The following is a 27,822-nucleotide window of genomic DNA, read 5'->3' on the forward strand; positions in this document are numbered from 1 at the left end:
GCTATGGATCCTGTACTCAAGATGCTTTAGAAGTGCATGTATAAGGTGTTCTAAAAAGAATTTGATCGTTTTTTCATTTATAGTTAGAGGCTAGCAGGCTAGTGTGTTAGCAGTTAGCAACCAAGGCTAAATCATTAGCAGCACAGACAGCTGCTTTTTGTTAGCCAGTAGATAAACAGTAAATGACAGACGCCTTGTTAAGCAACAGATTTAAGCTAGATTTGCTACATCAGGCCTTGAACAAATCCTGCAGTTGCAAATGAGGCAAGAATCTGTCAACCTGATGGTGAAACTAGGATGTTGGGCTTGTTGAAACTTGAAACTAAGAAACATTACTTGTTTTTTTAATTTGGATAAAAATATTACCAAGTTGTCTGTTCTGTATGTACCAGTTAGATAAACCCACTTAAAGCCTGTAAAGAGCACTTAGGTAAATATTAAGCAAATATTATTTCAATAAATAATACTTACTATGTTTAAAAAGCCCGAAATGGCCCGGCATAAAGCGACCAAGTGTTAGAACATTAGTGCCTACAATGATCTTCTGAACAAATATTATGGAACATGATTTATGAAATCATATAAAAAGTTATTCATGATGATAATATGCCCGGTATTATTAGGTGTTATGTATGCCATAAAATGCCTCTTTAATGCATTTATAAAGCATTCTGAATACAGGATTCATAGGAAGTGTCACCATCAAACATTATGCCATCAGTCATGACAGTTACCGGTGATGGTAACATGACACTGTCATAACATCTCATAACAGCATATGACATCTGCCATGACATGTTCACAGCATGGTTATGTCTGCGATAAGTAGCAGGGTTCAAGTATGTGTTCAGCTTATAATGCATTCTTGAGACATTATAAACATGGCTATGCATTACATTTGTAGCCAGGTTTACTATAATGAATTGTTATAAGCTGCATTCATAACATGTTATATCAATGCCAAAGAAACTCAGAATGAGCTGAAATAACGCATTATAACATGCTATGAATGTTCACACCTGTCTAGTCATAAAGACATGCTTAGTCTTGCCATGATTTCTAAAATATTAGCACTTAAGTTACCTCTCTTTCTCAGTAGGGGGTTGGAAACTTCAGTTTTGGTACTAGACTGTGTTGGAAAACTTTCCTTTAGTCTAAAATTCAACTACAAGTTCTCAGAATTAGGTTATATATGTCTAGAAATAATAATCTATATACATGATGGCAAGTGTTTGCATTGTCACTTCATTTTAAGATATGTTACAACACTGAAAGTGACAATAAGCTATTATTCTACTGCAGATAAAAATAATTCATAAACTGTTAGCACATATTTATGACTAGGCAGGTTGTTATAATGCACTATGCAAGCTGGGACTTGACAATATAGAACACTACAATACTTTTAAAGCTTGTCAACAATTCATAATGAAATATAATGCATGTTTATCAGTGTTTAAAACACCTTTTGAATGCATTATAATGTGTAATGAATGTTCACAGGTTCTTATAGACATGGCATTCTTAGAAAGTGTTATAAACTCTGAGGTTGTAGTCCCAGCACATCCAGAAGGCTCACTCACTTTCCCTCAAACTTATTGCACAATACCCTTCCCCTGAATCCTTCACCTAAACCTAATGTTAGGTCAAGAAAACTAGCGTTTATCTGTATTTCCAACTAAAATCCATGAAACTAACAAGCAGTTTCAGTTATTTTGCACAAAAGAAGCTCAAAAAGATCAGACTTGCTAATTTAAAGTTATGAAGTTGTGTTAAAATGTCAGCTGTCCCACTGAATTCCATTCTCTTTTCTGGCGCTTAACCAGCAGTCGGTCAGTAGAATGCACTGGACTGGCATCTCAGCGATGACGGAGAATATATTACAATCAGTAGGTAGATTTTGTATTCACAGGTTACCCTTCATCCTTAAAAGTGAATTGTCACACAGCAACTTGCATTTTCTTGTCGATGCTAATTAATGTGGGACTACGTCCAGCTGATCACGAAGTTCTGATTAAGGTTCAAACCAAGGTCGCTTACTGTCAACACCTGGAGGAACAGAAAGAGACACGAATGTTACATTTAATATTGATGAGAAGCTGTTCAGCCTTGTAATCCCACCCATTTAAACCAAAATCTGTTAGGACCTCTAACCTGATTGGCTGCGTAGCTGAACGCAGCTTCTTGGGAGTTCACGGTAACTGAGGTCGGCGCGCTCTTCACTCCGTAAAAAGAAACGGTCTCGACTGTGATGTAACTTGCCTCCAAGTGACTGTGCACCACCTCTGAGGTCATTGTGTTCTGGAGGGAAAAAGGTGAGTGTAGATCATAAATATCGACTATACATAAAAGGTGCAATTATACCACAGTTAGTTCTGACCTTGCAATCCGATTGGCTGAAAAGACATGAAATCGAGCGGAGATTTGGATAAAATACGATATGCCCCTATGAGCACCTCATCTACGTATCATTTACATGAAGCATGCTCTAATTCATGCAGATGTTTCAGGAGGGAGCCAATAAAACGACATTCAGCAGCAATGGCTGTGCTCATAGGTGGAGTCTGAGGTAGAGCAGTGAGTGCACTGCTCCCCCTACTGGCCAAACCTCATAATGTTAACATTATGACAACTGAAATTAATAAAATGTGAATTAAACAAAACGTTTTTTTAAAGACTTTTTTTAAGACAGCAGAATGATGTGATTGTGTAGTGTGATTGTCTTCCTAAAATAACACATTTAAACCCTTTTTTATGCCAGTGTATGAGATGCTTTCGCACTAGCTGTGTTTTGTATTGTTTATTTTTTGGCCCGTGTCGGTAGTATAAAACAAAAGCACGGACCATGGAATAATGACAGCATTTGATTGTGTTAATGGGCATGTAAAGTAAGTACATCCATATTCGTACTGGACTGCCATGTGCACATACTATTAGTATTACTATTATTTTGTTTTTTTTTTCTTATTAGATGATAAAGACCAAACAAGCGTTTTCTCAGGCTGTTAAACTACTGTGCTCAAACACACACACACACACTGTGCTCACTGTGTTGTAATTTATCATTTTTGTCATCATGGTTTCTAAATAAATATAAAAAATAAACTGCAATACAATTGTAATAAATGTACAAGATACAACAAAGAAGATCAACAGTTTAAGAAGTTTTGTACTGAGTATCAATATAGTTATTTTAATCCATGATCTTCCGTAGCCAGTTTGATAGAATCAACAGTCTCTGATTGGGCAGAGAATGTTGTTTTTATAAAATATCAAATGCGCCGTCTTGTACATGTATGTTTAACTAGGATATTCAGAATAATGTACTGATGTGAGATACAACAGCGTATGATCTTTTATAAAGTGGTTCTGAAATTTTAATGGCTGCACTATGTTTAAAGCCAGTGTAAAAACCCAGATATACATATGTCCGCACACATCAGTTGCATTCTGTTTTAACTCTGCATGTGACTTTTCATACCTGTTTCAGTCTGAAGGTGATGTAGGCATACTGGTCAGTCTCATAGGTGTCCAGCGTCTCCCCGTCATCCCAGAAAAGATCGCCCTCTGCCAGGCCCTCCTCAGTCAGACACACTATCAAGCGCAAAGGCTGACCACTGCTCACCCACAGAGTCGTGTTGGGTCTCTGAAACACACACATGCACAACAATAACACAATGTACTCCTGGTAGCCTCTGCAAACTTCAACATGCGAACCATTTAACCCTATCAAACCTAATGTCCAGAGACTTCAGCTTTGACCCCTTTAACTTATATCTACCACCAGAAGTCACATCGCGTGCATCAGAAACTTTTTTTTTTATTCTATCCTATTCGAGCCGACTTAGTTTTACCAGAGAAGATCCTCTAATGTAGTTTGTAAGGGATTCAACTGGCCAATTCGTATGACCTTAAGCATCTGTGTTTACTCATATTACCCCAGATAGCCTGGTTCAAAACATAACAGTCTGGACATTCACTCCAGTGTTATGATTAGAATTAAACGAACCAACAAAAACCAGATAGAATAGGATTAGGCTAATGAAGTGAACTCTTTCAGTTTAAGCACTACAAAAGTTGCTCTGCCCTGCAAAAGGTACCTTCTCCTTCTGATTAGCCCACCATTAAAGTGAGCACTTTGCTGGAAATAACGTTATTAAGACCGCTATTGCAATGAGTAAATTTGATGAAATCTTGCTGCTCTTAGCAAAATATCACTTACAAAAATGTGCAAAGAGCTACATCTCCTACCTGTGTAGGTATGATGGATCCTTCTCTGAGATGCACGTTGATTTTGTCTAGAGGAGCATGAAGCTTGACCTCTTCGCCCTTGCTGACTAATGAGTCACCCTGTGACACACAGTGACATCCACACATAATTAGCAAATCTAAAAACTCTTTGCAGTTTTAGATCAGACCTGCAGATTCAAGTCACATTTAACTGTTAAAGCACAGCTGTATGGTTTATGGTTAAAGGACATACCGTGTAGAAATCATACCAGAGGCCCTGAGGCAAATAGCCCACGACGTAATCCACACCAGGGTCCAAAACTGGTGTCACCAACAAACTCTTCCCCCACAGGAACTGTTTGTCTATGCCATAGGTCTTCTGATCTGTAGGGAACCTGCAATATAACATGAGCAAAACAAGATTAGAGAACCTGAATAAAAATGATCTTTACGTACCAATACTGCTATCGCTTAGAGATGGCACCAAATCAGATGCCAGGTATCAGTATCAGGCTAATTTCAGCAGAAAATGTTGGATTGGTTATTCTAGGGAAATAATAAATCTGAATGAATACTCCACCTTGAAATGTATTCAATGGACAGCTATACTGCTTTCCACTGTGCAGTGCTTCAAACGATATTAAATCAATGTAATTAATCTTTTACTTTTCATTTTGGCACACTTTAGTAGCTTTTAGAGAAAAAAAAAATCAATTCTTTTCAGCCAAATCTCAGATTTTCATTACTAGCACAGGAAAAGAAAAAGTGGTATTATGCCATTTCCACTGTTACACATTGTGAATACAATGTATCTTGCATTATTTTAAAAATGCAGAAGTCATTTAATAGCATTGCATTTTTAAAGGTGGGCCAGCATTACTATGACAAACAATTTAACTTTACTGGATAGCATGAATATCCTTATCAAAGCACCCACAGAAACACTCATCTGGAACTGTGACCGGTCATGATGACAGTAAAAAATGAGTGGTTTGAGGGGTCAGTTGCAATTGCAGTCATCACCAACAGGTATTGCAAAGACCAACACTATGATAACGATTAACAATCAAAAGTCTGGGTGCATTTTCATGAAATGTCACATACACACAACATACAACATATACAAGTCTGACTTAGGAGTCTCAACTCAGACTCACACCTCACAGACTTGAGACTCCACTTGGACGCGCAATCCAGAGACTCGACTTGGACTTGAACCTTAGACACCTGAAACTCTAACTGGACTTATGAGGTAGTTAAAGAGCCTTAATGCTAATATTGCTACATGCGAGCTAAAGCTACTGTGCATCAATTTGATATCACTAAGCTACATGAAACTAAGGCGGGCTGTGGCGGTGCTCTGAAGAGCTGTGCTGCCTTATGAAACTGTTCTACAGTAGCGCTTAATTACATATATACCCATAAATAAAACCTCTAGGTAGGATATTTTGATAGGCTAAAACTCCTGATCAAAAATACTGCCCATGTTAAAACTATGAGGCTAAATTTAGCTTCATTTTCACCAGCTTCTTGTTTGAATGTTCCCGTTCCACCTTAAATGGTGCAGCAGCTGTGACTAGCTATCACAAACATTAGCAAACAAGACAAAATACTGACCTGTCGGTTCTGTGAAACAGCAAAAATAAGTTAATGTTACTCAGCACTTAGGCAGAAATAGATAAACCTCCTCATATCAGGCCTTTCAACCCTCCATGAAGCTGAAGTCAGCTTCTTTTTCGCTGGCTGCTTGTTTGAATTTACCCATTCCATCTTAAATGGTGCAGAAGTTCAGAATGTGCCTGCTGCACCATTTTGGTGGAACAGAAAAAGTCGAATAAAAAGCTGTCGAATGTCCTGAGAAAATGTCCTCAGAAAAAATGTTACCACCAATAAAACAATAATCAGCAGTGATATTAAGCCTTAAGCATGAGTCTGTACTGGATTAGCCTGAGTGCAGGTACGTTTGTAGAGCTTTTCCAATCAAGCTATGAACAGAACGAAAAGATCTATCGTGTTTCAGTGAACATCAGATGAAGAACAGAGAACTGCAGGGAAGCCTGCTTCTTTTGTTCTGACTTCTTTTCATCTGCCCTCAGTCTGTATGTGGAAATGTACACTGACAAAGCCTTTTTTAACGAGGCTGCCAGTCTAATGACGTGAGTTCAGTGCGCATTAGCTTTAGCTTACATGTAGCAATATTTAACGACCTCGTAATTCAGAAGATCTCTCACATGATACGACTTCACATCTCTGATGTGCATCTATGCTTACAAGAAAGTCAGGTATTGCATATGTATGTGTGTGTGTGTTTGGGGTAACAGGGTGAATGTGTGTCTTACTCGAAAAACAAGGGTCTGGCAACAGTTTGTCCGCTGAGGTGTGCATGATGAAAGAGCGTATAGAGGAAAGGAAAGAGGGAATAACGGAGCAGGAGAGCTTCCTTCATTGCTGTTCGAGCAGCTGTACTGAATACAGTCGGATCCTGTGCCTGCAGAAAACACAAAAACAGTTACAAAAGTATTAGATTAGAACATACAAAGCTCACTATTCAATGTAGCATCTCTGCATATACTGATTCATTTTACTGACACAATTCTGTTTTTCAGTTTACTGACTTTTACACTATTCATTCATGTAGAAAGGATCATGTCTGCATTTCAATCAAATAAACTTAATGCACTTTTCAGTGTTTGTGTTTTGCAATATAGCTTCTCATACAGGCTAAAAAGGGGTGATCTTACTGTGAAACACTGCACAGTAGATTAGATAATGTTTGTATAACTACCCAGGCTGAGAAATTTCCTCAAATACACACATACCTTGCTTTCTTTAGTGTTATGGTTCCTGGTGAAGGGATAGAAAGCCCCAAGCTGAGTCCAGCGCACACACAGTTCTTCAGTGGTGGTGTCTGAAAAGCCACAGATGTCTGCTCCCACCAGTGGAATGCCCAGAAGGTTAAAAGTCAGCATGCCTGGATGGAGCCAAAAACAAATTCAGAATAAACAGACAGTAGCAGTAAACTTTATTTGTGCAATATTTGTGCTGGAGTGAGAGTTTATTTGAGGATGGAGAAAAACAATCACCACAGTACAGTGACATAATATTCTGGGTGTATAAATGGTAGTAAGACTGACGCCCAAGTATCAACGTCTTATTACTGAATTATTATTTAAATATGTTTAATGTGTAGTAAGTCAACTACTAGATCAATAAATTACCAACATGCATTTCTGTCTTAATGCAAAAGATTCCTTTTTTCTTTCCAAGGATTTGGCCGGTAACTTCTTCTATAAACAAACTTTACTTACTTATAATACTAACATAACTAGGAGCTCTCCCCGCACACAGAATCAGAAACACACACACACACACACACACACACACACACATATACATATACATATACATAAACATATACATATAACACATCTTTAAAAATCCCAATAAATTCATATCATGGGGCTTGGAGTGTTTCCACTCCTAGAGTTTATGTTTAATTAGTCATTGTTTAGGTACCTGGAATGGACATGTATAAATCTTTCCATTGGCTCCTGTTGTCCCCTAACCAGTGGCCCGAGTACACTCCCTGACTCGGAAATGTGGAGCGGGAGATCACAAACGGACGCTTCCCCAGGATCTTCTTTAAAGCACTGAAACCAAACACAGTTACACAACATACCTGTTAGCTTACACTTCACTTTAGCCTAAATTCTACATTCTTAACATTTCTAAACAAAACAAAAAGATTTGAAGGTTTCGAAGTTTCTTATATAAATGCGTGTATGGGCAAAAATTTATATCACGGTATAATTAAGATTACTAACCGTTTCAGTATATAAACACAGTATAATGTATTTGTGTATATTTTTTTCCAAATAAAACCATTTTGCATGCTTAAGTAAACCTTATTTTGTAGATTAACAATTGGCATATTATTCACTTTTACTTTTAACAAGAACCCTATTTAACAACTGAAGTACATCTAAAATATTTTACTGGCCAAAATAGTAAAAACAGAAATTAACATTATATAAACAGATGTCAATATTGCTTATTAACTCTAATAAGATAAAGGCGAGCGCATGTAAAGCCCACAGCTCTGTGCCTGGCAAAAATGCAGCTGAATGTTGTTTTTTGTACGAAGGTTTCATATATGCGTCTCCTACACTCGAGCTTCCATCTACAAGCGTTGCAGGAATTTGGTAAATATTACAAGCCATTCACACCATCAGTTTTAGCTGAGAAGCTGAGGAGCCTCTTGGCTTGTAGGCTGAGACCACCTCATCGTCTGAACCAAGGAGCGCTGCTGAACCTAGCTAGCGTCCATGCTAAGCTAAAGTCTAACAGCTATTCTCCAACATAGTGGATTTTCCGTCCATCCCCCTTTCTCCGCTACCTCATTAACTCATTGCAATCTGATGTTGCTCCTTTGAGAACAAACTGGACAAACTGACCTCAGGCAGCAACTCAATACAGGAGAGGTGAGGGAATCAGTGTGTTTTAGACTGTTTGTATGTCATGTTATCTGCTTTTATGTGCGTACTGGTAAAACAGTAATCGACTTAGCGAATTAACCGGCCCACTACTCATACATATAGGGGTGGGCAATATGGCAAAAATACTATATTACACCATTTTTGGGATTTCAAGACATTATATATCAAAACATTTCACAACACACAATATGCATCACAATTTTTGTTTTTCAAAATGGAACCTGTAGTGCTACATAAGAAAAAACACTATAATACTTATAATAAATGCACAACTACGATGATTTTTATTAAATCTTTTACTAACTGCTGCACAAAATCCAATTAAACAGGCAGAACATGTAGTTAGTCAGTGTTCTTTAAGTAGTGACAATTTCCGTATGTTCAGAATATGTATCATAATAATAATCTGAACGCACTTCCTGCTGATTTTAACAAAAACTCCTTTTTGTTTTTATTACTACGTTGTGGAATTGTTACTTAATTGTTTAGAGCCAGATGTCTGGAGTCTTAAACGCCTCTAAAAGCTACCTCACAGGACGTTATTACACAAGATTGTTATGAAAATGTCTTCTAATACATTTTTTGTGCCTGTTTTTAGATAAAACTTTGGCTTAAACACATTTTTAAAGGCATGTGTGGTGGAGAGGTACTTGCAGGGCATTGTAAGACAAAATAGTTGAGAACCAAAGAACCACTATTTTACCATCAACATAACAACTCAGATGTGTGTTGGCCATGTGTAGTATATTTGTAGATATCATGACCCCTGTTTCACATCACCACCTCTGTAAAGAAAATGTGAGCCTGCAAGTTCCTTTACAATAAACTGTTCCACATAAAAACAGTGAATTTGGTTACATCTCACAGACGAATTATAGAGAATTTTTTTAAAAAGGACAGAATTCCCTTTTAGAGATCTGACAACCATTGGTTTATTCACAACCTTTTGCCTTTGCATGAAGCATTGCTCATATTTTAAGAACAGACTTGCTGAGGGGCAGCAATGAAAATGGGCAATTTGGCTAAATCTTGCATATATCGTAAGCCAGTATGTATATTATGGTAAAACAAACAAAAGTACATAAGTAAGAATCAACTTAGTTTGGGGAATTTCTGGTTTCTGGCCTTCTAGAATTGTGCAGCCCCTGTCAATGATGTAGGTGAATGTGTAGGAATGTGTGACTTGCACGTATGCGCTACCTTGCTGAAGCCTTGGCCTCCATGAGTCCAAACAAGCTGTGCAGGTTGTAGTGAGAGGTGATTTTCTGGCGTGCAGATGCACATACTGTCTTAGCCCGCAGACTGCCGCCTAGAACACCTACAGAAAACAACAGACAACTAAATCATAAGACAACACCGGCTGAATGAATACACAGAGTCATCAAAGGTCTATAGTTTATCCTTAAAGACAACGTTCACTCGGATTTGGTTTTTAATGGTTAACTTGAACCTATCAGGGTCCAATAAACTAAAATATGCTAATATGCTGAGGATTACAGGTGGTGACAAACCTTGCTTACAGCTACAGGACACACTTGCCCTAATGTAGCTTACTTCTTTGAAATGTTTGTTAATGTGTTAACGAAAATAAATAAATGATATTTTTTATCAGATAAACTGTCATATGTGGGTGTGTAGAGCTGTGTAACAGCAAGTAGTGTTCTACTGTAGTAGCTTAGCACGTTGCAGCTTCACCACACTACGGCACAGGTTCATTCCAGATCACTGAAGCACGTTCTGAGGGAAAAAACACTCAAATCTGAGCAGGTAAAACTGTGTATTTGTGTGTGAAGCTGTTAGCTTAAGCTACTTTTGCCTCAATATAGTTATTAGCACTAGAAGTTAGCTTAGCGAAGAAGGCCTAAACAGCTTTACACACCACCACGCAGGTTCATTCTGGGACCTGAAACCTAAACCACCAGCTGACACTGCATTGAGGCCTGTTTAGAGAACAAAGACTGAAATCTGAGTGAGAGAAACTGAGTGACTGAGTGAAAGACAGAATCTTTCTGATTGACATTACAGTGGGGGCAGCTGTTTCTGCTCTGCCTCGTGTGCAGCATAGCGGGGGGAAGCCATGGGTTCAGAAGTGGGGCGTCAAAGGGGTGTTCACAATTTGCACTTTATTAGATCTTTGCATTCTTAATGAGTGTTGAGGTTTAGAGATGCTATTTTAGTTTCCTGGGCATAACAATAATACATGAATATATTTAGCAGTTTAGAATTCAACATAGATTATTTTTTGTGTTTTAAATCCTGATCTTCAGGGTTAAATCTGGCCTGTGAATCATTTTGTTTTCATTTTTCTGCAGCTAAATATTTTCATCTGTTTGGCAGATTTGCCTCAACCTCACCAGACACTGTGGCTGAATACATACATATACAAAAAAAATCAACAGGCCGATCAGAACATTATTAAAAGCAGAAATGGAGCGAATTACGCAAGATGAACCAAACAAAAACTTTTCTGACACTAAATCACAAAAATGTTCATACTAATGACAAGAGGCCTTTTTGTTGGACTGCATCAGCTGCATGATATGTGTCACACAAGTTTCTACCATGCTACCATTTCTAGTGTTAGGTGGGTGCCCAAATATTACCACACACTTCTTTTTTTCAATAAATACAGAATTTTTAAAACATACTACTACTGCTGCTACTACCACTACAGCGACTACCACTACTACTGGTGCCAAACTTTGCAAGTAGTGGCACTACGGGTGGGAATCTCTAGGAACCTCACGATTCGATAGCAATGATGCGTTATTCGCATTTATAAGCAGCGCAGTTGGTTTCCTGATATGTTAAATCTGCAATGAGAGACTGTCAAACAGTAAAAAGTCGCAAAGATGAAGTCGCTTCTCTTCCAAATTTTCTCGTTCCACCTTAAATGGTGCCGCATTTACATTTGGCGCCTCAGTTAGAATTTAAGGTGGAACGGGTAAATTCGAACAAGAAGCTGGAGAATGAGAAGTGACTTCAGCCTCGTAAGACAGCCGAATGTCAAGAGACATTTTACAAGAAACTGCTCTAGTTTTGAGGAAAAGTTTTCTGGTGGAGATGGGAGGAAAGCGGCTGTAGGCGAAGCTTAAATCTAAGTAAATCTGCGCTCTCGTTTATATTGTTTAGTCTACATTAGGACATTAACACATACTGAGACATACAGAACATAACATGTTGTGGCTCCCAAGGTGGTTTGATTTTTGTTGAAAGGACAAAATGTTAACATTTGTGTTGTGACTCCTGATCTAACCTGGCTTTAATGCAGACAGAGCCGGTCGGATTTCTCACTCATCCAGTTGTGTTTTTGTTATGTGCCGCCACAGACTGTCCGGGCGCAGCACTTACCCACTTCCAAGTTCCGCCTTTTGCGTTCCGTCAACATTACGTTATAAATTAAATATTTAGAAAATCAATTTTTGACATTTGTGAATCGATTCAGAATCGTTCACGTCCGCATCGTGATGCATCTAAGAGTCAATTTTTTCCCGCACCCTTAAGTGGCACTATAACTGAATCTTTCAGACAGACATATAGTTGTATGGACTGAAAAGTTAAGTTCAAAACATTTAAAATTTACCCAAGGCCGTTCTTTGAGACGTTTAGTGGTTTACATGATATTTTTTTCCCAGCAAAAGCCAAAAGAAAGTAATTATGATGGAAACGCATCTGCGGAATAAAAGCAGAATTAAAAGTAGAATAAAGTCATATGACTATGTGCTTCTGTTTTTGCTAGCCTGTAAGAACAAAACGTAACAGAAAGCAGCAGATTCCAGTGTGCTAATGAATGAAATGTAAAATAGAGCCACACAATGAAGCAAAACAGCAACGAGAAGCTGCTCAGCATTAGTACAGTATTAGTAAAACATGCATTTTAAATAGCAGTCACAGTCATAGTAGTAATCATAGAAGCAGAAGTAGTAGAAGATTTACTAATGAGCACCTGGTGGTTCTCTAAAACACTGTTGGGGCAGCCATCGATACAATGACCCATCAAGAAATTAGATGCTTCGTTCATGTCCTAAAACCTTAAATCAATACATCTATCAAGATTCAATCACACAGAGCAAAATGACACTTTTTTCCAATGGAATTTGCCACAATGTGCGATTTCGTGCCGAAGACTTCCAGCGCGAATAAATTTCACATACAAAATTTTGGTGTAGCTGAAGTTCGACACACAAAAGCTACTGCTTTAGCTCTGTTCACCTCTAAAAAAGGCCAAACACATTCAATTGGTGTCTAAGAACAAACCTCTCTGTGCTTTTTCTTCCCCTCTGGCTATAATTAAAAAGATTAAAGATTAAAGACTGCGTAATACACAGTCGGAAAACTATTAATATCTTTATTATTGTGGTTTTACTGTTTGTTTTAGACTGTTAGCTTCCTGGCTAACTGCAGCTGCACAGACGTCACCCCACTGCCACCAACTACACCAGTTATCTTTTTTGACACGACTCCATAGGCACCATTAAAGTCCCGTGAGCATAAATTTATCTAATATGATTATGTTCACTTTTGTGTTGTTACTGTTTGTGGTTGGCTCGTTAGCTAGCCTGCTAACTGCACCAACAAGGATTATATTTATCATTGCTAATCTTTTGGACCAGCCTCAGTCACAATTTCTCAAGGTGTGAACTGCAAATGTTCGGTGTGACTGTGGCTTCATGTGGTTAAAATTTTTGCGGACGAACAAAAACGAGACATTTTTTCCCCTGTAGTTTTTAAACCAGACCCCCTTGGAGAAGACAACTTGTCTAGGGGCCCCCAGGACATTTGGACTGTGTTTTTGAAGCACTCTCACATCACAGAAAAACAACTGAACAATGCATACAACTGAAAAACTATGGACTAAAAGGATTTGACCTGGTGTATAAGGAGGGTTCTCCAAGTCATTGCTGGGGCAGCCATTGATAGACCCATCGAAGAAATTAGATGGTTCATTCATGTCCTAAAAAGAGAGACGACATTTGGACAGAGAAAGAAGGCAGCAGTTATACAGAGTACAGACAGAGTAAATGTTCAGACATTGATTTGATCATTAAAAAGAAATGGTCTGCACTTACAATCCACAGCCCATCAAAAGGGACTTTATCATGAAAGTTCTTCAAGTTTTGGTACCACCACTCGTGTGTGTCTGGGTTGGAAAAGTCTGGGAAAGCTGTAAGTCCAGGCCAAACCTGGAGAAGAATCAATCAGTCAGTAAATTAAAGTCCTATCAGACAGCACCTATTAAAGAACATGAATGCAAATGCGTCCTCAAACGTTCTGGAACGATGTTACATGAGCCTTTCATCAAAAGGATGGATTTGGGATAGTTTACAGCCTCGTGATCAAGGGCCTCATGTAGTACAAAGAGCAAATTTTTTTGGAGCAAAATTGTGTATTTGCCATTGTTTATTAGCTTGCACACATGGGTTAGACCTCTAAGATGGAGGTTTCATACACTGATGAATCTAAATTTGAAATCTTTGGAAATACTAAACCAATGAAAGACTCTCTGAACCAGGCCTACAACCATCAGTCAAACCTGGGGGGGCATCTGGAGTTGGTGATTTGCTTTTAGTTGAAGGCATCATCAAACAAATCTCAATAAATCATGCAATACCCTCTGGAAAATGTCGGACTGGGAAGAGATTCATTCTACAGCGATATAACGAGCCCAAACTCATTGCTGAGAAGATCAAGGCGTACTTATCAAACAAAGAAGCTGCTGATGTTCTCAGAACAATAAACCAGCCGCCCCGGAGTCCAGAACTCAACATCACTAATGTGTTTGGAATTATTTGGATTGTGAGAAGCAGAAAATGAAACCAACTTATAAGACAGAACTTTGGAGGTATAGAAAAGCATGCCTGCAGATTAAAAAAAAAAAAAAACAACTGAAAGCAATGTAATAAAGCCTGTAATAAAGGCAAAGGGTGGACACACAAAATGATTAGGCCTCTGTGTGATTTTCTATTAAATAGGTTTTCTGCTCGTTTTCCTGACCCTGAAAAATAAATAACTGCTACTTAACTGCTGTTGAACAGGACTATATCATACATACAGAGCGAAAATATTTAGAACATTTTTTTTTTTCAACAAAACATTTTGCAGACAAAATGACTGTAATATGCAAGTCCTATATAACTTTACAGGTTTCACACAATTAGCAGGAAACTACAAAGATCCAGAAAGATGAACAGAGCTGTAGAAGATTCTATAACAGAGAGCTGTACAGTACTCAGAATGAAGTTACAATAAAGAGAATATTCAGAATACCATATATTTGGTGATCAAATCTCAAGGCAGATAACTTTCAAATATTACTATATGTAAAGTAATTACAGCAAATTGTTTATCATTAAATAACTGTTTTCTGTTCTTGTTTTTTCCCCAAAAATACTTGAAATATTTCAGAAAAATAAAATACTGTTTTTTTAATTATTATTTTTATTATTCTACAATGTCAATGTCAATTTCCAATAGTTTAAGAATAACTAGTAGCTCTGCATCTTGAGATAGCCAGCTCAGATAGTCTAAAATGTGCAATTCTGGCTAAGGAAGAAATCTAGTTAAATCGAGTATGATTCAGTGCTGATGAAAATTATGGATTTGTGAGTCATGCACATAAACCACGTCTGCTGCACACCTTGCCGATGAGGGTGTCTCCACTGGAGGTGTTGATGAAGATGCCCTGCTTTATTCCCTCCTCAAAAGGCAAGTAGGAACCTGCTGGCTGAGTACTGCTAATGCCAGGATCCTGAACATAAGAGACAGAGCAACAAAAAAAAAATCTATTAAAAATATATATTAATGCAAGCAGACACTTACAGTGCCAGACAAAAGTTTGCACAATGTTACACAACAATGTATATTACACACATTTTGATCTAAACATGGTTTTCCAAATCCTACAGCACAGTCTAGAGTAGAGTAGTCTCTAGAGCAGGACTTCTTGGGTTTAAGACCTGAAACACCCTTCTGATGACACAAATCTCGAAGGTCAGAGAAACATCTGAAAAAACTGCTTCCAGATGGATTTTTGGGGGTGAGCTGTTTTTTTCATTAGCTGGTTGACGCAGAAGCCTAATATCACATCTGTATTTATTAGTCTCTAAATCAGTGGCTATCATCACAACAGTTGTATGAAGCATAACGCATGCTGGGTAGTGAAAGAACACTGATAGTGGATGATGAGGCTGAGAGACACAGCGCTGCTAAAGGTGTGAATCTTTGAGCTGACAGTGAATCAATTTGATTCAAGATTCATTGGCTGTTATCTTTGAGAATTAAAAACAGTTCTATTTTCTTCTACACGCTAAAGAGAGAGGATGGAAAAATAATTTTTGTCTACAAATATTACCTGGTTAAAATTATATATCCACAGTCATTCTCAACGTATGAGCCATCAGATAATTTGGGAAGGAGGAAAAAAAATGTTATTTCATATTATATTTCATATAAAACACATGGACATGCATGTTGGGTGAACAAATTCCCCCACCGAGAAAACTACCTCCCTACCCACATTTGAAAATTAAAAGGTGAGAAAAGCATCTACTAGAATTTACTTCTGAAACATTTTAAATTAAATCTAAACCTTAAGAAATCTAAAGTAAACATATGTTTTGATTCTCAACAAGTTCTGGATTGATAATCTCTTCTAAAATACGGCAAAACAAAGTAAAAAATAAAGCAAATCCTGCCTATGTGTGGACAAATATTTGACTACCAGAAAGCCACAGGCACAAAATGGATGGTCAAGCAAAGTGTGTTTACCAGAATCATGACATAGCGCTGGTTGTGTATGTGAAGGTCTTTCACGAGGTCAGGCAGGGTTGAAAATTTTACAGAGTCATAAGTGAAGTCCAGGGCACGGTCCATGTAGTCAATGTCATTCCACTGTACGTCCTAAAATACAAACAAACCACAGGCTGAAACTAACAGAATCTTATGATTTCCTTAATCATAATACATGTGCTCATGTGAGGCTAATGTCACAAGCACTGGATCACCTTCATTTATTTTCCCTGAGCTGAGATTGTTTTACAAAATATGAAGTAACAGAATGGACAACATAGTAAACACATGATACAGACATAAAGCAATGGTGAAGTAAGACATAAAATATAAACACAAAAAGTGCTGTGTATTTAGTGGTGTACTGATTTTAATGCCCTGGATTTACTGCTAAACTTAGGCCTCTTTAAATGCCTTTCAGGTTAATGGTTATTCAGAGTAAAAGAGTTTGAGATTTATCAGTGAAAGTCACTCTTAAGCAGTCATGAGGAAGCATTAGCGATTCAGAACTTCCTTGTGAATGACAACAGTCTCAGAGGTTAGCAGTTCAGAAGGAAATCTGTTGCCAATAAGAATATTAAACAGGACAATACTGAATGCATGAGATGATTTTAACTAGATAAGATTTAATTATACGAGGCCACCAACGCTCCCTTATCTTTTGTGCCTGTTTATGGATGAACAAATGTATCTTGATGACAGTCAGTGCAATAAACACTGCCTTATAAAATGACACGTGAGATACAGTAACCTACTTACGCCGCAGTGTGACCCAGAGAATAAACAAATCCCTTAATGAAATACAGCATATAATCCATTACTATGATCAATACTTTCCCTGTACTTAGAAATGAACAGAAAACAGGTTGATTCAAAACATTCCTAAAACTAAAAGTCAATATTATTATGTTACATCAGTACTGGTGTTGATGAAAGCCGCCTAGCACAACATAGAGCCCTATAAGAGGCCTCTAGCGCCCACTCTAAAAGAGAACTTCTAGCTCCCACACTCTCTTACTATGATTTCCAGCAGTGATTCTGAAATGAGAGTTTAGCACCACTTTAGAAATCAAGTACTTGCACTTAAAGTATCAGTATTTTATAATAAATTTATCTTCCTTTTCAGTCAATCTTTCTCACACAGAATTTACAATTGCAAAAAACTGAACAACTAGTGTACCTGAGGGATCCCATAGTTCCTCATTGCTCTCACGACATCCCAGGTGCTATTGCTGGAGTCGTAGCCCCACCGACAAAGATGATAACCCAAAGCCCAGTATGGAGGCATAGCAGGCTTTCCTAATTGGAGATGAAGACAAGAACAGACGGACAAACACAGACTGGTTACTAAGACACTGACTGGGATTTCATGCACTACACTTACTAATAAAATAAAAACACACCTACAACCTCCAGATACTCTCCAATCACAGAACCGGGATCAGGACCAAGAAAGATATACAAGTCCAGTATTCCTCCAATCGTGCGCCATGTGAGCGCAGGAGCCGGCTGAAGAACGACATCTGAAAAAAACATTTACATGAATGAAATGTAAAAAATGGTAACTGCTCTTAACACTAGCTAGAGTTAGCCTAACAACAAAGGAACCAGACTTACAGTGGAAAATTACTTATTTTTCCATAAAGCCAATATAATTCAACTTCCACGAGTTTTGCTGAACAGCTTGCTACTCCTAGGGCTGGGCGACAAGACGACAACGATAATGAGCTAAATGATGACTAGCCACATCAAACTTTGATAGCCAAGGATAAGTTAACTTTAGGACAGAGCATAATGAGAGGTAAGCTAAAAAGGTAAGACTGCAGAAATGCTTTCTCACTGAAGTAACAGGAAGAACAAAAAAAACTATCAAAAGAGGAACAACAGAAGTCGTAGGAACATTCACCATTTTCACTATTAATGGAAGGAGCCTAGCTTCTGGGACAAGAAAGCTAGCTCCAGTCACAAAGCAAAGTCTTGCACCACAGAACAGCCAAGTGATCACAAAACTGATGTTCTCTATGAAACAAATCCCCAGTCTGTGCAAACACCTAGGAAATCTGCTGTGTAGTAGAGGTATCTTGAAAATCCAGTCTAAAGAGATGACACAGAAGTCATTACACTCAAAGGGAACCAGAAACAAGTTTCTCACTTCTCCTATTTGGGGTTGGAATATTCACTCACAGTGACTGTCAGAAGCACATGAAATGGTTCACATGCATTGCAGATGTTGTGGGATGTTTTGCAGTCTAATGTAGCCAATGCTGCATTCCTTTAGTTCCTTTCCTTCTTCATGAAGTGCAAATATATGTCACTGTATTTTACTGTAAATTTTATGGTATTATGGTATAAAGTCCATGAGTGATAATGTTGCAGACGGGCAAATGGTGCAGGCATGCTTGTTTTACTGTTGACACACTTAGCCTTTGCATTAGAAGACTATACACAGATTATACACTGAACACTGTCATCAAAAGATTCCAAAAATCCAGAGAACAGTAAATAAAGTCACAAGGGCAGTGATTAGCATGTCTTTTTAACATGGTGGTATTTTCAGCGGTGTCCTGGGCAAGAGCCAAACAACATCAGCATGCAAATGAGGCCATACATATTAAAGACCCATGCCAAGTGAAAAAATTTAAATTTAAAATCTTGAAATTCAACTTTTAATTTTAGAAGCTATATTAAAGCATGCAAGACTGTGGCTGTACCAAGCCACACTGTGCAGGTGTTACAACAGTGTAGCTGTTGCAGGTGCTAGACTGGCCTGTCTGTAGTCCAGACATGTCTCCAATTGAATATGTGTAGCGCATTATTAAGGATGAAACACTCTCTGTGTTTGCGCAGCTAATGACTTGGCAAAAATTCCACTTTCAAAACTGGATCAGTTTGTGTCTTCAGTCTCTAAATGATTATTAAGTGCTGTTAAAAGGTAAGGTGATGTAACACTGGTAAACAGTGGTAAACATGCTCCTGTTTTTGGAAAGGATCACAGGCAAACTTTATCATTTCACACACTGTTCCATGTTTTGGGAATTGAGATTTGTAAAAACATACTTAATATGGTAACAAGTAACTGAACCAGTTTTATTCGACTCAAATACTTTGAATTGAAAAAATGCAAAGCAAAACTTTAGTGTGGATAAACAAATGCAATGTTTTACATTAATTCAAACTTTAACGACACCTCAAATCACCTTCTGCCCTGTTCTACTGTTTACAGAGTGCCATTTACAGCCTTTGCATGTTTTCCTCCTGTAGACTGACGAGCAGTAAAACTGCTGATGATAGTAAAAGTCCAGAGGGCACCACTTTTCTTTAGATCCTATTGTGAGTGCAAACCACTGTATTTTTGACAGCATAACTGCATACTAGACTGTCCAATTATTCTTAACTAAATATTCTTAAATAAATATCCCAAATAACCAATCCCACATCAGTGTAAATACACTGTGAAAGCTGAAGTTTGGAGACAACTTGCCTTCTTTCATACTTTGCAAAGTTAGGTCTAATGTTACTTTTGAGTGAAGTAAGGAAGAGTACCTGAAAAAACAGCTTCATGTTCATCAAGTTGCTCAAAGCATCAACAGTTAAATACTTGTTCAATACTACAATCAATTCAATACTTACCATGTTTCTTATTAAAATAAGCTAGCACTACATTGACGTTATACTTTGGTTGCATTTAAAGTGTTTTTTCTTGATAAAAAAAAATCCAATAAACATTCATGTTCAGACAATGGTGGGTGTTTTACTTTTTGCCTTTGTATCTTCTAATATGGAGCACTGATGCTACACTCGGTGTCCTAGAACTGTGACAACCCTGGTGTTTTCCTTGGAATGGTATGACGATTTTACCCAAATACTGATGTAACAGTTTACTTTTCCAATCTATTGATAACTAATACTGAAGCTATTTTGGGCTAAAGGTGGTTTAAATACCTGTTTGAGCGCTCATACAAGAAGGAGATCAAAAGTGTGGGCTCTGGTATTATTCACAAGGCACCTGTACTGTCAGTTGTTCCTTCAGTTTTCAACACATATATGCATGTTAAGTTATTGTAAATTGACAACTGTCCCTAAACTTATTACATATAAATATGCACGCAATAGCATAATTTCCTGTTAGCTTTTGTGCATTCGCAACTCACCCATAGCATTGCTGTTGAGTAAGAAAGATCCATGTGCCAGCCCATCAGGCTCCATAAGGAGATAAAATGGATGAACGCCATAAAGGTTTGTGAGCTCCTACAGGATGACAGTGAGAGCGAGACAGACAGAAAAAATGAATGCAGATAAATTTCACCAATATTGTTATTCTGAATCATCAATTTTCCAAAACCAAAACAAGTATGATTTACAAACTTAAATAACTGGGATGTCTCAAAAACAGCCATTCATTGAAAACATGCAGTTGCTTGCTAAGTTTGAACAATCTCAGTCAAGTAGTTAAAAATAAGAAAACACCTCCTCTACAGAGAACAAACGTAAATATCGCATTGTTCTGTAAATTTCAGTGCACAAGTTTAGCATAGGGGGAAAAAAATGATGAAACATAATGTGCTATAACTTTTGCACAGGCTACATTTTAGGGTTTTTTTTTCCGAATATGCTAAATTCTGCCAAAAAACAGTAATTGTGCATTACAATGTGCAGAAGTGTGATCTCTGGAGAGGATGTGTTCACTTATTTTCACTTGGAAAATCAACTAAACATGTAAATCAAGCAAACTTTTGCACACAACTGTATGTACATGATATCAAATTTAAAATTACAACAGGGTTTTTACCACAGGTGCTGCATCTCGAGCCCACATGGTCAGCGTGTTCCACTGCACATCATGCAGGAAGTTGGAACGATGTTCCCCCAGCCCGTAAACAAAATTCGATGGCAAAGATGAGGACATCTGCAGAAACTGATCCGCGTAGAAGAGTGGAGCCACTGTTGTGTTCAACCTTTAGACAAATTACAGAACAGATAGATATTAGACAGAGTACAATGCACACATCCAGACACTGTGTTATCCTTTAGGAACATCAGATCAGATCTGAAAGGTTGTTATTGGAGCCAGTCAAGGACAGTTTTATTGGATCACTCATGGCTATATTAACCCTGACCCAATTCTGAACCTTTGTTAACAGCATAACATTTACACCATAAACAGACTTGATCCACAACTTGCAGCAGTGAGCAGGGGTGCATCACGGGTGCATCATTCAAAAACCATAGAGGGGCTAGTGAGATCGGATGGTCGGGGGAGCATTACATCTACATGGTTTTCATACATATAGTTGCTCAGGTCAAAATCTTAAATATTGGAAAAAAGTTGAAAATGAAAAAAGACAAACAGTCACACTTGGAAGTCACTATTAAAAAAGTATTAAAGGGCCCAGCTGTATGGAAAAGTTCAAACACCTCCAGTCAAATGACATGTTTTGTTGATGTTCTAAGTGACCATAAGTTAACACATCCACTACAAAGCATTTAAAACAGGACTTAAATATGGCATTTTCCTGCAAACCTTTATTTAGTTTTACATATTGGAGAAAAACATAAAATAATACGAAGTATATGTCTCAATATAAAATGTGCCATAACTTTTTGCACATAAATCTACAAAATGAAAAACAAAAAATACCATAATAAGAGAAATAATCATAATCAAATTCGTACACAGCACTTACAGCACCGCGCCGTTTTGTTTTCTCTTGACAACGATCCCGAACGGTTGCTTGGAGAACTCCACAGTATACAAGGGATCTGGAGCCTTTTCTTTGACCACAGGCACATCTATGGGAACCTCATACCTCTGCTTTGCCGGGTCCGTTACCTGAAAAACAAGAAAGAAAGTAAAAAACATCTCACCCAAAATATATAATCTATACCAATGTTCTCCTTAGCCCAGAACAGCTAGGACATTCTTGGTATCTGAAGTCTGCTTCTTTCATTTTGCACTGAAGCTATGAGGCTAATGTAACTAGCATGAATGCCTATGTTTATCAGTTAGCATCATGCAAACTGCATATACAGTTCCCTCAACCCACCTTAAGCAGTTCAGTAATCTGAAATGGACTTGCTTACGTGTTTTTGACGCTGTACAACATACTGTTATCTTTATAAAGAATAGCTCCAGAATAGTTAAAGAATAGCTAAAACAGCAAAAACAACTTAATGCCTGAGTTCAGTGTAGTTTTAGATGATTGTATGTAATAAACTGTCAAAAACCACATAAAGTCTATTTGGTTACTTAGCAACTGGACTTTGAGGCAAGTATACACATCAGCCACAACATTAAAAACACCTCCTTATCCATTTTATCAGCTCCACTTACTGTATAGGTGCACTTTGTAGTGCGACAAGGTAGGAGTGTTTAACAGAGTGGACAGTGAGTGGACAGTGAGTGGACACAGTGTTTAAAACTCCAGCAGCACAAGAGGCTAACTGGTAGATTAGCATCATAGCTTCAACTGAAGAAGCAAACCAAACATGTCTAGGCTGGTTAGGAGGTTACATCTGATTCTGCACCAACCTATTACTTGCATATTTAACGTCCACTCGATTAGTTGTAAAGACAGCACACTAATGAAAAGCAAACAATACTAAACAAAACCCAGTTCCCCACCTTCACACGCAGCCTGCTGTTGGACTCATACAGCACATCCAACTGCAGCGTCTCTATGTCGTTAGGGTAGTAGGCCTTCTGCAGACGGATCAGCTTCCCACTGTAGCCCATTTCCGTCTCGTTAATAGCCGCCAGCTCATAAGACGGAAAGTCGGGTGGATAAAAGCACCACGGCACTCCGTTCTGCTCTGGTGAATCTGCCTTCGATACTTGTATGAAGCAACAGTTCCTCTTATGGCACAACTCCTCGGTTACGACAACACTTCGCTCTGGGTAGCAGTCAAACCTCCAGGCTTCTGGAATAAGGGAGCAGGATTCTGGCTGAGGCCCACCCTGCCACCCCTTGCTCTGGCCTGAAGGAGACACAGGTGGTGGAGGTTTGTGGGTTCCCGTGGAAGGCGGACCACGCAGCCAAAATACAGTGCCCAGCAGCCAGACACCAAAGACCACCACAATAAGCCCTCCAAGGGTCAACAGAGCAACAGTGACAGTGCACTGGGGTGTTTGATCCAGCAGCGGACGCTCTGGGTCTTCTGCCTTCGTCTCAGCATCCCCTGAATCGTCAGGCGGGGGCTCCAACAAAGCAGCGCCGGAAAACCGAACCTCCTCAGGGTTCAGCCTCTTGTAGGATACCATGGCTGGTGGCTGAGGATAGAAGGAGATGGAATAACAGTGTTAAACCTGTGCCAGCAGATAATGTCCTGAACGGTCATCCAACAACACAGTACTGACTGAATCACACTGAATTACATTTCTTAATTACTGTTCGCCTGTGAACATCTTTAATATCCACTTAGCAGATTTGTTTATGAGGGAATCTTGGGGAAGATGTTTTAACCAGGGATGTACTATGATATTGGAATTAAATCAGCATCTGCAAATGTTTGTTTTGACTTGACTGATACTTCAACCTGATATTTGATACTGTATTTATTGTACTACGTTAAGAGCTGAAAGCTGAGACACTAAAATGTCTGCATTTTATTCATTTTATAGCATTTGTAACCCTTTAGTAACCCTCAAGTGCTACATTTCTCTGTGATGAAGTGGAATTTCCACATTTTATAAATGTTTATGCATCGATATCGGCATCAGCAGATACGCACACGACAACTCCCACTTGGATAGTTTCAAGACTTCAGGATATTTGATGATGGAACTGGCAATTAGTGGTAGTATTTTTAAAGACTGACAACTTTTTTTCCAGACTTTTGCAGAGAAATTGCTTGACAATACTTGAAACGTTGCATAAAAACTATAGTTGAAACATTTTGACAGGAAAAGGAAATCGCTGTGTCAGTAAAATATCTTCGAGACGGGACGTGGGCAACATTGCGCGAAAGCCCTGTTTCGCAACGACTGAGAACTGCCATGCAGACTGCAGGTCACATAGCAACGATGCATTATTTGCATTTATAAGCAGCGCAGTTGGTTTCCTGGCAAGTTAAATCTGCAACGAGAGTCTGTCAAACAGTAAAAAGTCACAAAGATGAAGTCGCTTCTCCTCCGAATTTTCTCGTTCCACCTTAAATTGTGCCGCATTTATATTCGGCGCCTCAGTCAGAATTTAAGGTGGAACGGGAAAATTCGAACAAGAAGCTGGAGAATAAGAAGCAACTTCAGCCTCGTAGACAGCCAAACGTTAAGAGACATTTTACAAGAAACTGCTCTAGTTTTGAGGAAATGTTTTCTGGTGGAGATGGGAGGAAAGCGGCTAAAGCTAAAGTTTAAAGCAGAGCAAAGTAAATCTGCATTTTCGTTTATATTGTTTAGCCTATTCTAGGACATTATCACATACTGAGACATACTGGACATAACACGTTGTGGCTCCCAAGGTGGTTTGATTTTTGTTGAAAGGACAAAATGGCTCTTCTTATCATTTGTGTTGTCGACCCCTGATCTAACCTGGCTTTTAATGCAGACGGAGCCGGTCGGATTTCTTGATCATCCATGTGTGTTTTTGTTCTGTGCCGCCACAGACTGTCCGGGCGCTGAACTTCCGCACTTCCAAGTTCCGCCTTTTGCATTCCGTCAACGTTACGCTATAAATCAAATATTTAGAAAATCGATTTTTAACATTTGCGAATCGATTCAGAATCGTTCACGTCCGCATCGTGATGCATCTAAGAATCTTTTTTTTCCTGCACCCCTAATCACGATACTTAAAGGTGTTTTTACGATATATGAAGCATATTACGATATGCTCATACACAAACACAACACACCAGTAGTGTCACATTTAAAAACTGCCATCAAAACTCTGCATACAATGCTTCTTATTCAATGTTTCACATGCTGTCTTGCATTAAACTAATTAAACAGGACGAACTGTGCTCTTTTCATGGAACATGCAGTTGAGCGTTCTTCAGGTAGGGACCATATCAACAATAAATTTGATGTAAACTTTGCTACATACAAAGCAAATGTCTAGGTTTAACCCAGCTATGAATGTACAGTGATCAGCTACAACATTGACACCACCTCCTTGACTCCACCCTCATTGTCCATTTTATCAGCTCCATTTATCATATAGAAGCACTTTGCAGTTCTACAATTACAGACTGTAGTCCATATGTTTCTCTGCATACTTTGTTAGCCCCCTTTTACCCTGTTCTTCAGTGGTCAGGACCATCCCAGAGCAGTTATTATTTGGGTGGATCATTCTCAGGAATGCAGTGACACTGACATGGCGGTGGTGTGTTAGTGTGTGTTGCACTGGTGCGAGTGGATCAGACACAGCAGTCAACCAAAAATATCCAGCCAACATCGTCCTGTGGGCAGCGTCCTGTGGGCACTGATGAAGGACTAGAGGATGACCAACACAAACTGTGCAGCAGCAGATGAGCTATCGTCTCTGACTTTACATCTACAAGGTGAACTGACAAGGTAGGAGTGTCTAATAGAGTGGACAGTGAGTGGACACAGTGTTTACAAACTCCAGCTGATCCACCACCTAAATAATACCTGCTCTGTGGTGGAGCTGTGGGGGTCCAGAACATTAAAAACATTGTCAAAATTGGCAGATAAACAAATGGACTACAGTCTGTAATTGTAGATCTACAAAGTGCTCCTATATGGTCAGTGGAGCTGATAAAATGGACAATGAGTGCCTCTGTAATAACTGTCCTTCATCCTCTGATAAGCCTGGAGATATTTTGGTCAGACATGAAAGACAACTGAGTATCACTCGTGGTCAGTTCTTCTCCTCATAGATCAGCCTAAATCATGCATTTGATGTCCTGACCAATACGTCTTAGATAAACCGCTGACAATGCAAACTGAGAGGTCAGTCACGAGTGTGACAGAGGTGTTGCACAAACACGGAGACAACATAAAGCTTATCTGTTGAGTAAATCTATGTAGTTCAATATGCTGGTCAGTTCATTTAGTGAAATAAGGCTTTCATATTTATTCTACCACCTGATCATCATGCAAAACAATCTTATAACGTGTATAATGTGTACTGGAAATCCTATTTCCACTGGAAACCCCCCGTTTATTACTGCCTTAAAATACAGCAGTCTTTATCGTCAAGCTAGCAGGCAGACAGAGGAGTCAGTGAAGGTTACATTGTATGTATCCCCTTCAGCGACAGTGATTATTTATCAATAAGGTATGGCCCGAAATTACTATATTGAGGCCACAAGGTATGAGAAAATTAACTCGTGGCTCCAATATAGATATTTGTGGCCTCAATATATTAATTTGAAGCCACACCTTATTAAAAAATAATCACCATGTCACTTTAGGGGCTTCGTAACTTTTAGCTTTCGAGGTTAGCTAATCTAACTAGCTAGCTGGGTTGACGTTATTTTTATGTTTTTTGACGACATTACAACTAAAAACGTCATTTTTTTCTGCAAACAACAGCAACATACGCATGTACCAATATTTCGGACCTTATTTTAAGTCAAAAATAGGGTAAAAAAAGGTCCGTCAAAGCAGAGAAAAATGACAAGTTAGGCGAGGCTAACGCTAATTCCGTTGGTTTTACGTGAAGTAACGTTTACTGTTAACGGCAGGTTGGCGTTATTGGCGTTATTAGCTTTAACGTTGTTTGAAAAGCCACAAATTGAAGTCGGTGCTGCGTGAGGTAAACAGTTTAAAGCTTTACAGTAAAACCAAAATGTAATACATTGTGGTTTTATAAACGCAACCACTCAGTAATTTAAGTAAACTGTTATCCAGCTACGTTAATTTTTTAAGCGTCAGGTTCGCTAAGTTAACGTAAGTGGAAGAAACTCGCAGTGTCAAATAACGTAACCTAGCTAGGTTAGCTTAACTAACACAAAACGATATCAAGGGTGTCTAATTCTCTCAGTTCTCATACTGTTCAGCGTCTAATTGTAGACTTTGAAAAATAAAGTGTCGATAATATTCAGGTCAAACCCTAAAACCAGTCTTTCGAAGTTACGCCACACTAAAGGTGCCTCATATCACGTATAATAACAATCAATCTAGGTTAGTTAAGATAGCTAAGCAACCTTGTATACTGGCCAGTCGGAAAACAAGCTTTTAATCCGATTCAGATTATTTAAATTGCAGCATAAACCTACCTGAGAGTATCTTCCGACTGAAGACAATATGGTCAGTAAACCTTACATGCCGGGCCGAGCAACAATAGTCTTTATAGCCAGGGAAAAGTCTGACCTCTCCGACAAACACAGCCTACTTCTTTTATGTTAT

General features: G+C 38.5%; 1 protein-coding gene across 1 annotated transcript; it reads right to left on the reverse strand.

Moving 5' to 3' along the window:
- Window positions 1–431: 431 nt before the first annotated feature.
- On the reverse strand, window positions 432–27,822 carry si:ch73-12o23.1 (lysosomal alpha-glucosidase). The gene is made up of 20 exons (XM_036557216.1): window positions 27,693–27,822; window positions 23,137–23,781; window positions 22,199–22,344; window positions 21,304–21,469; window positions 20,666–20,762; window positions 17,918–18,037; window positions 17,695–17,813; window positions 16,494–16,625; window positions 15,364–15,474; window positions 13,796–13,909; window positions 13,596–13,680; window positions 9,927–10,044; window positions 7,747–7,880; window positions 7,050–7,201; window positions 6,570–6,718; window positions 4,484–4,625; window positions 4,252–4,350; window positions 3,482–3,646; window positions 2,155–2,301; window positions 432–2,049 (listed from the first exon to the last, which is right to left on the reverse strand). Exons 2-20 carry the CDS (start codon window positions 23,770–23,772, stop codon window positions 1,987–1,989), a joined length of 2,895 nt encoding a protein of 964 aa, XP_036413109.1. The 5' UTR covers window positions 23,773–23,781; window positions 27,693–27,822; the 3' UTR covers window positions 432–1,986.

This window comes from Colossoma macropomum, unplaced genomic scaffold, assembly GCF_904425465.1.
Source record: "Colossoma macropomum unplaced genomic scaffold, Colossoma_macropomum, whole genome shotgun sequence".
Classification (NCBI taxonomy): domain Eukaryota; kingdom Metazoa; phylum Chordata; class Actinopteri; order Characiformes; family Serrasalmidae; genus Colossoma; species Colossoma macropomum.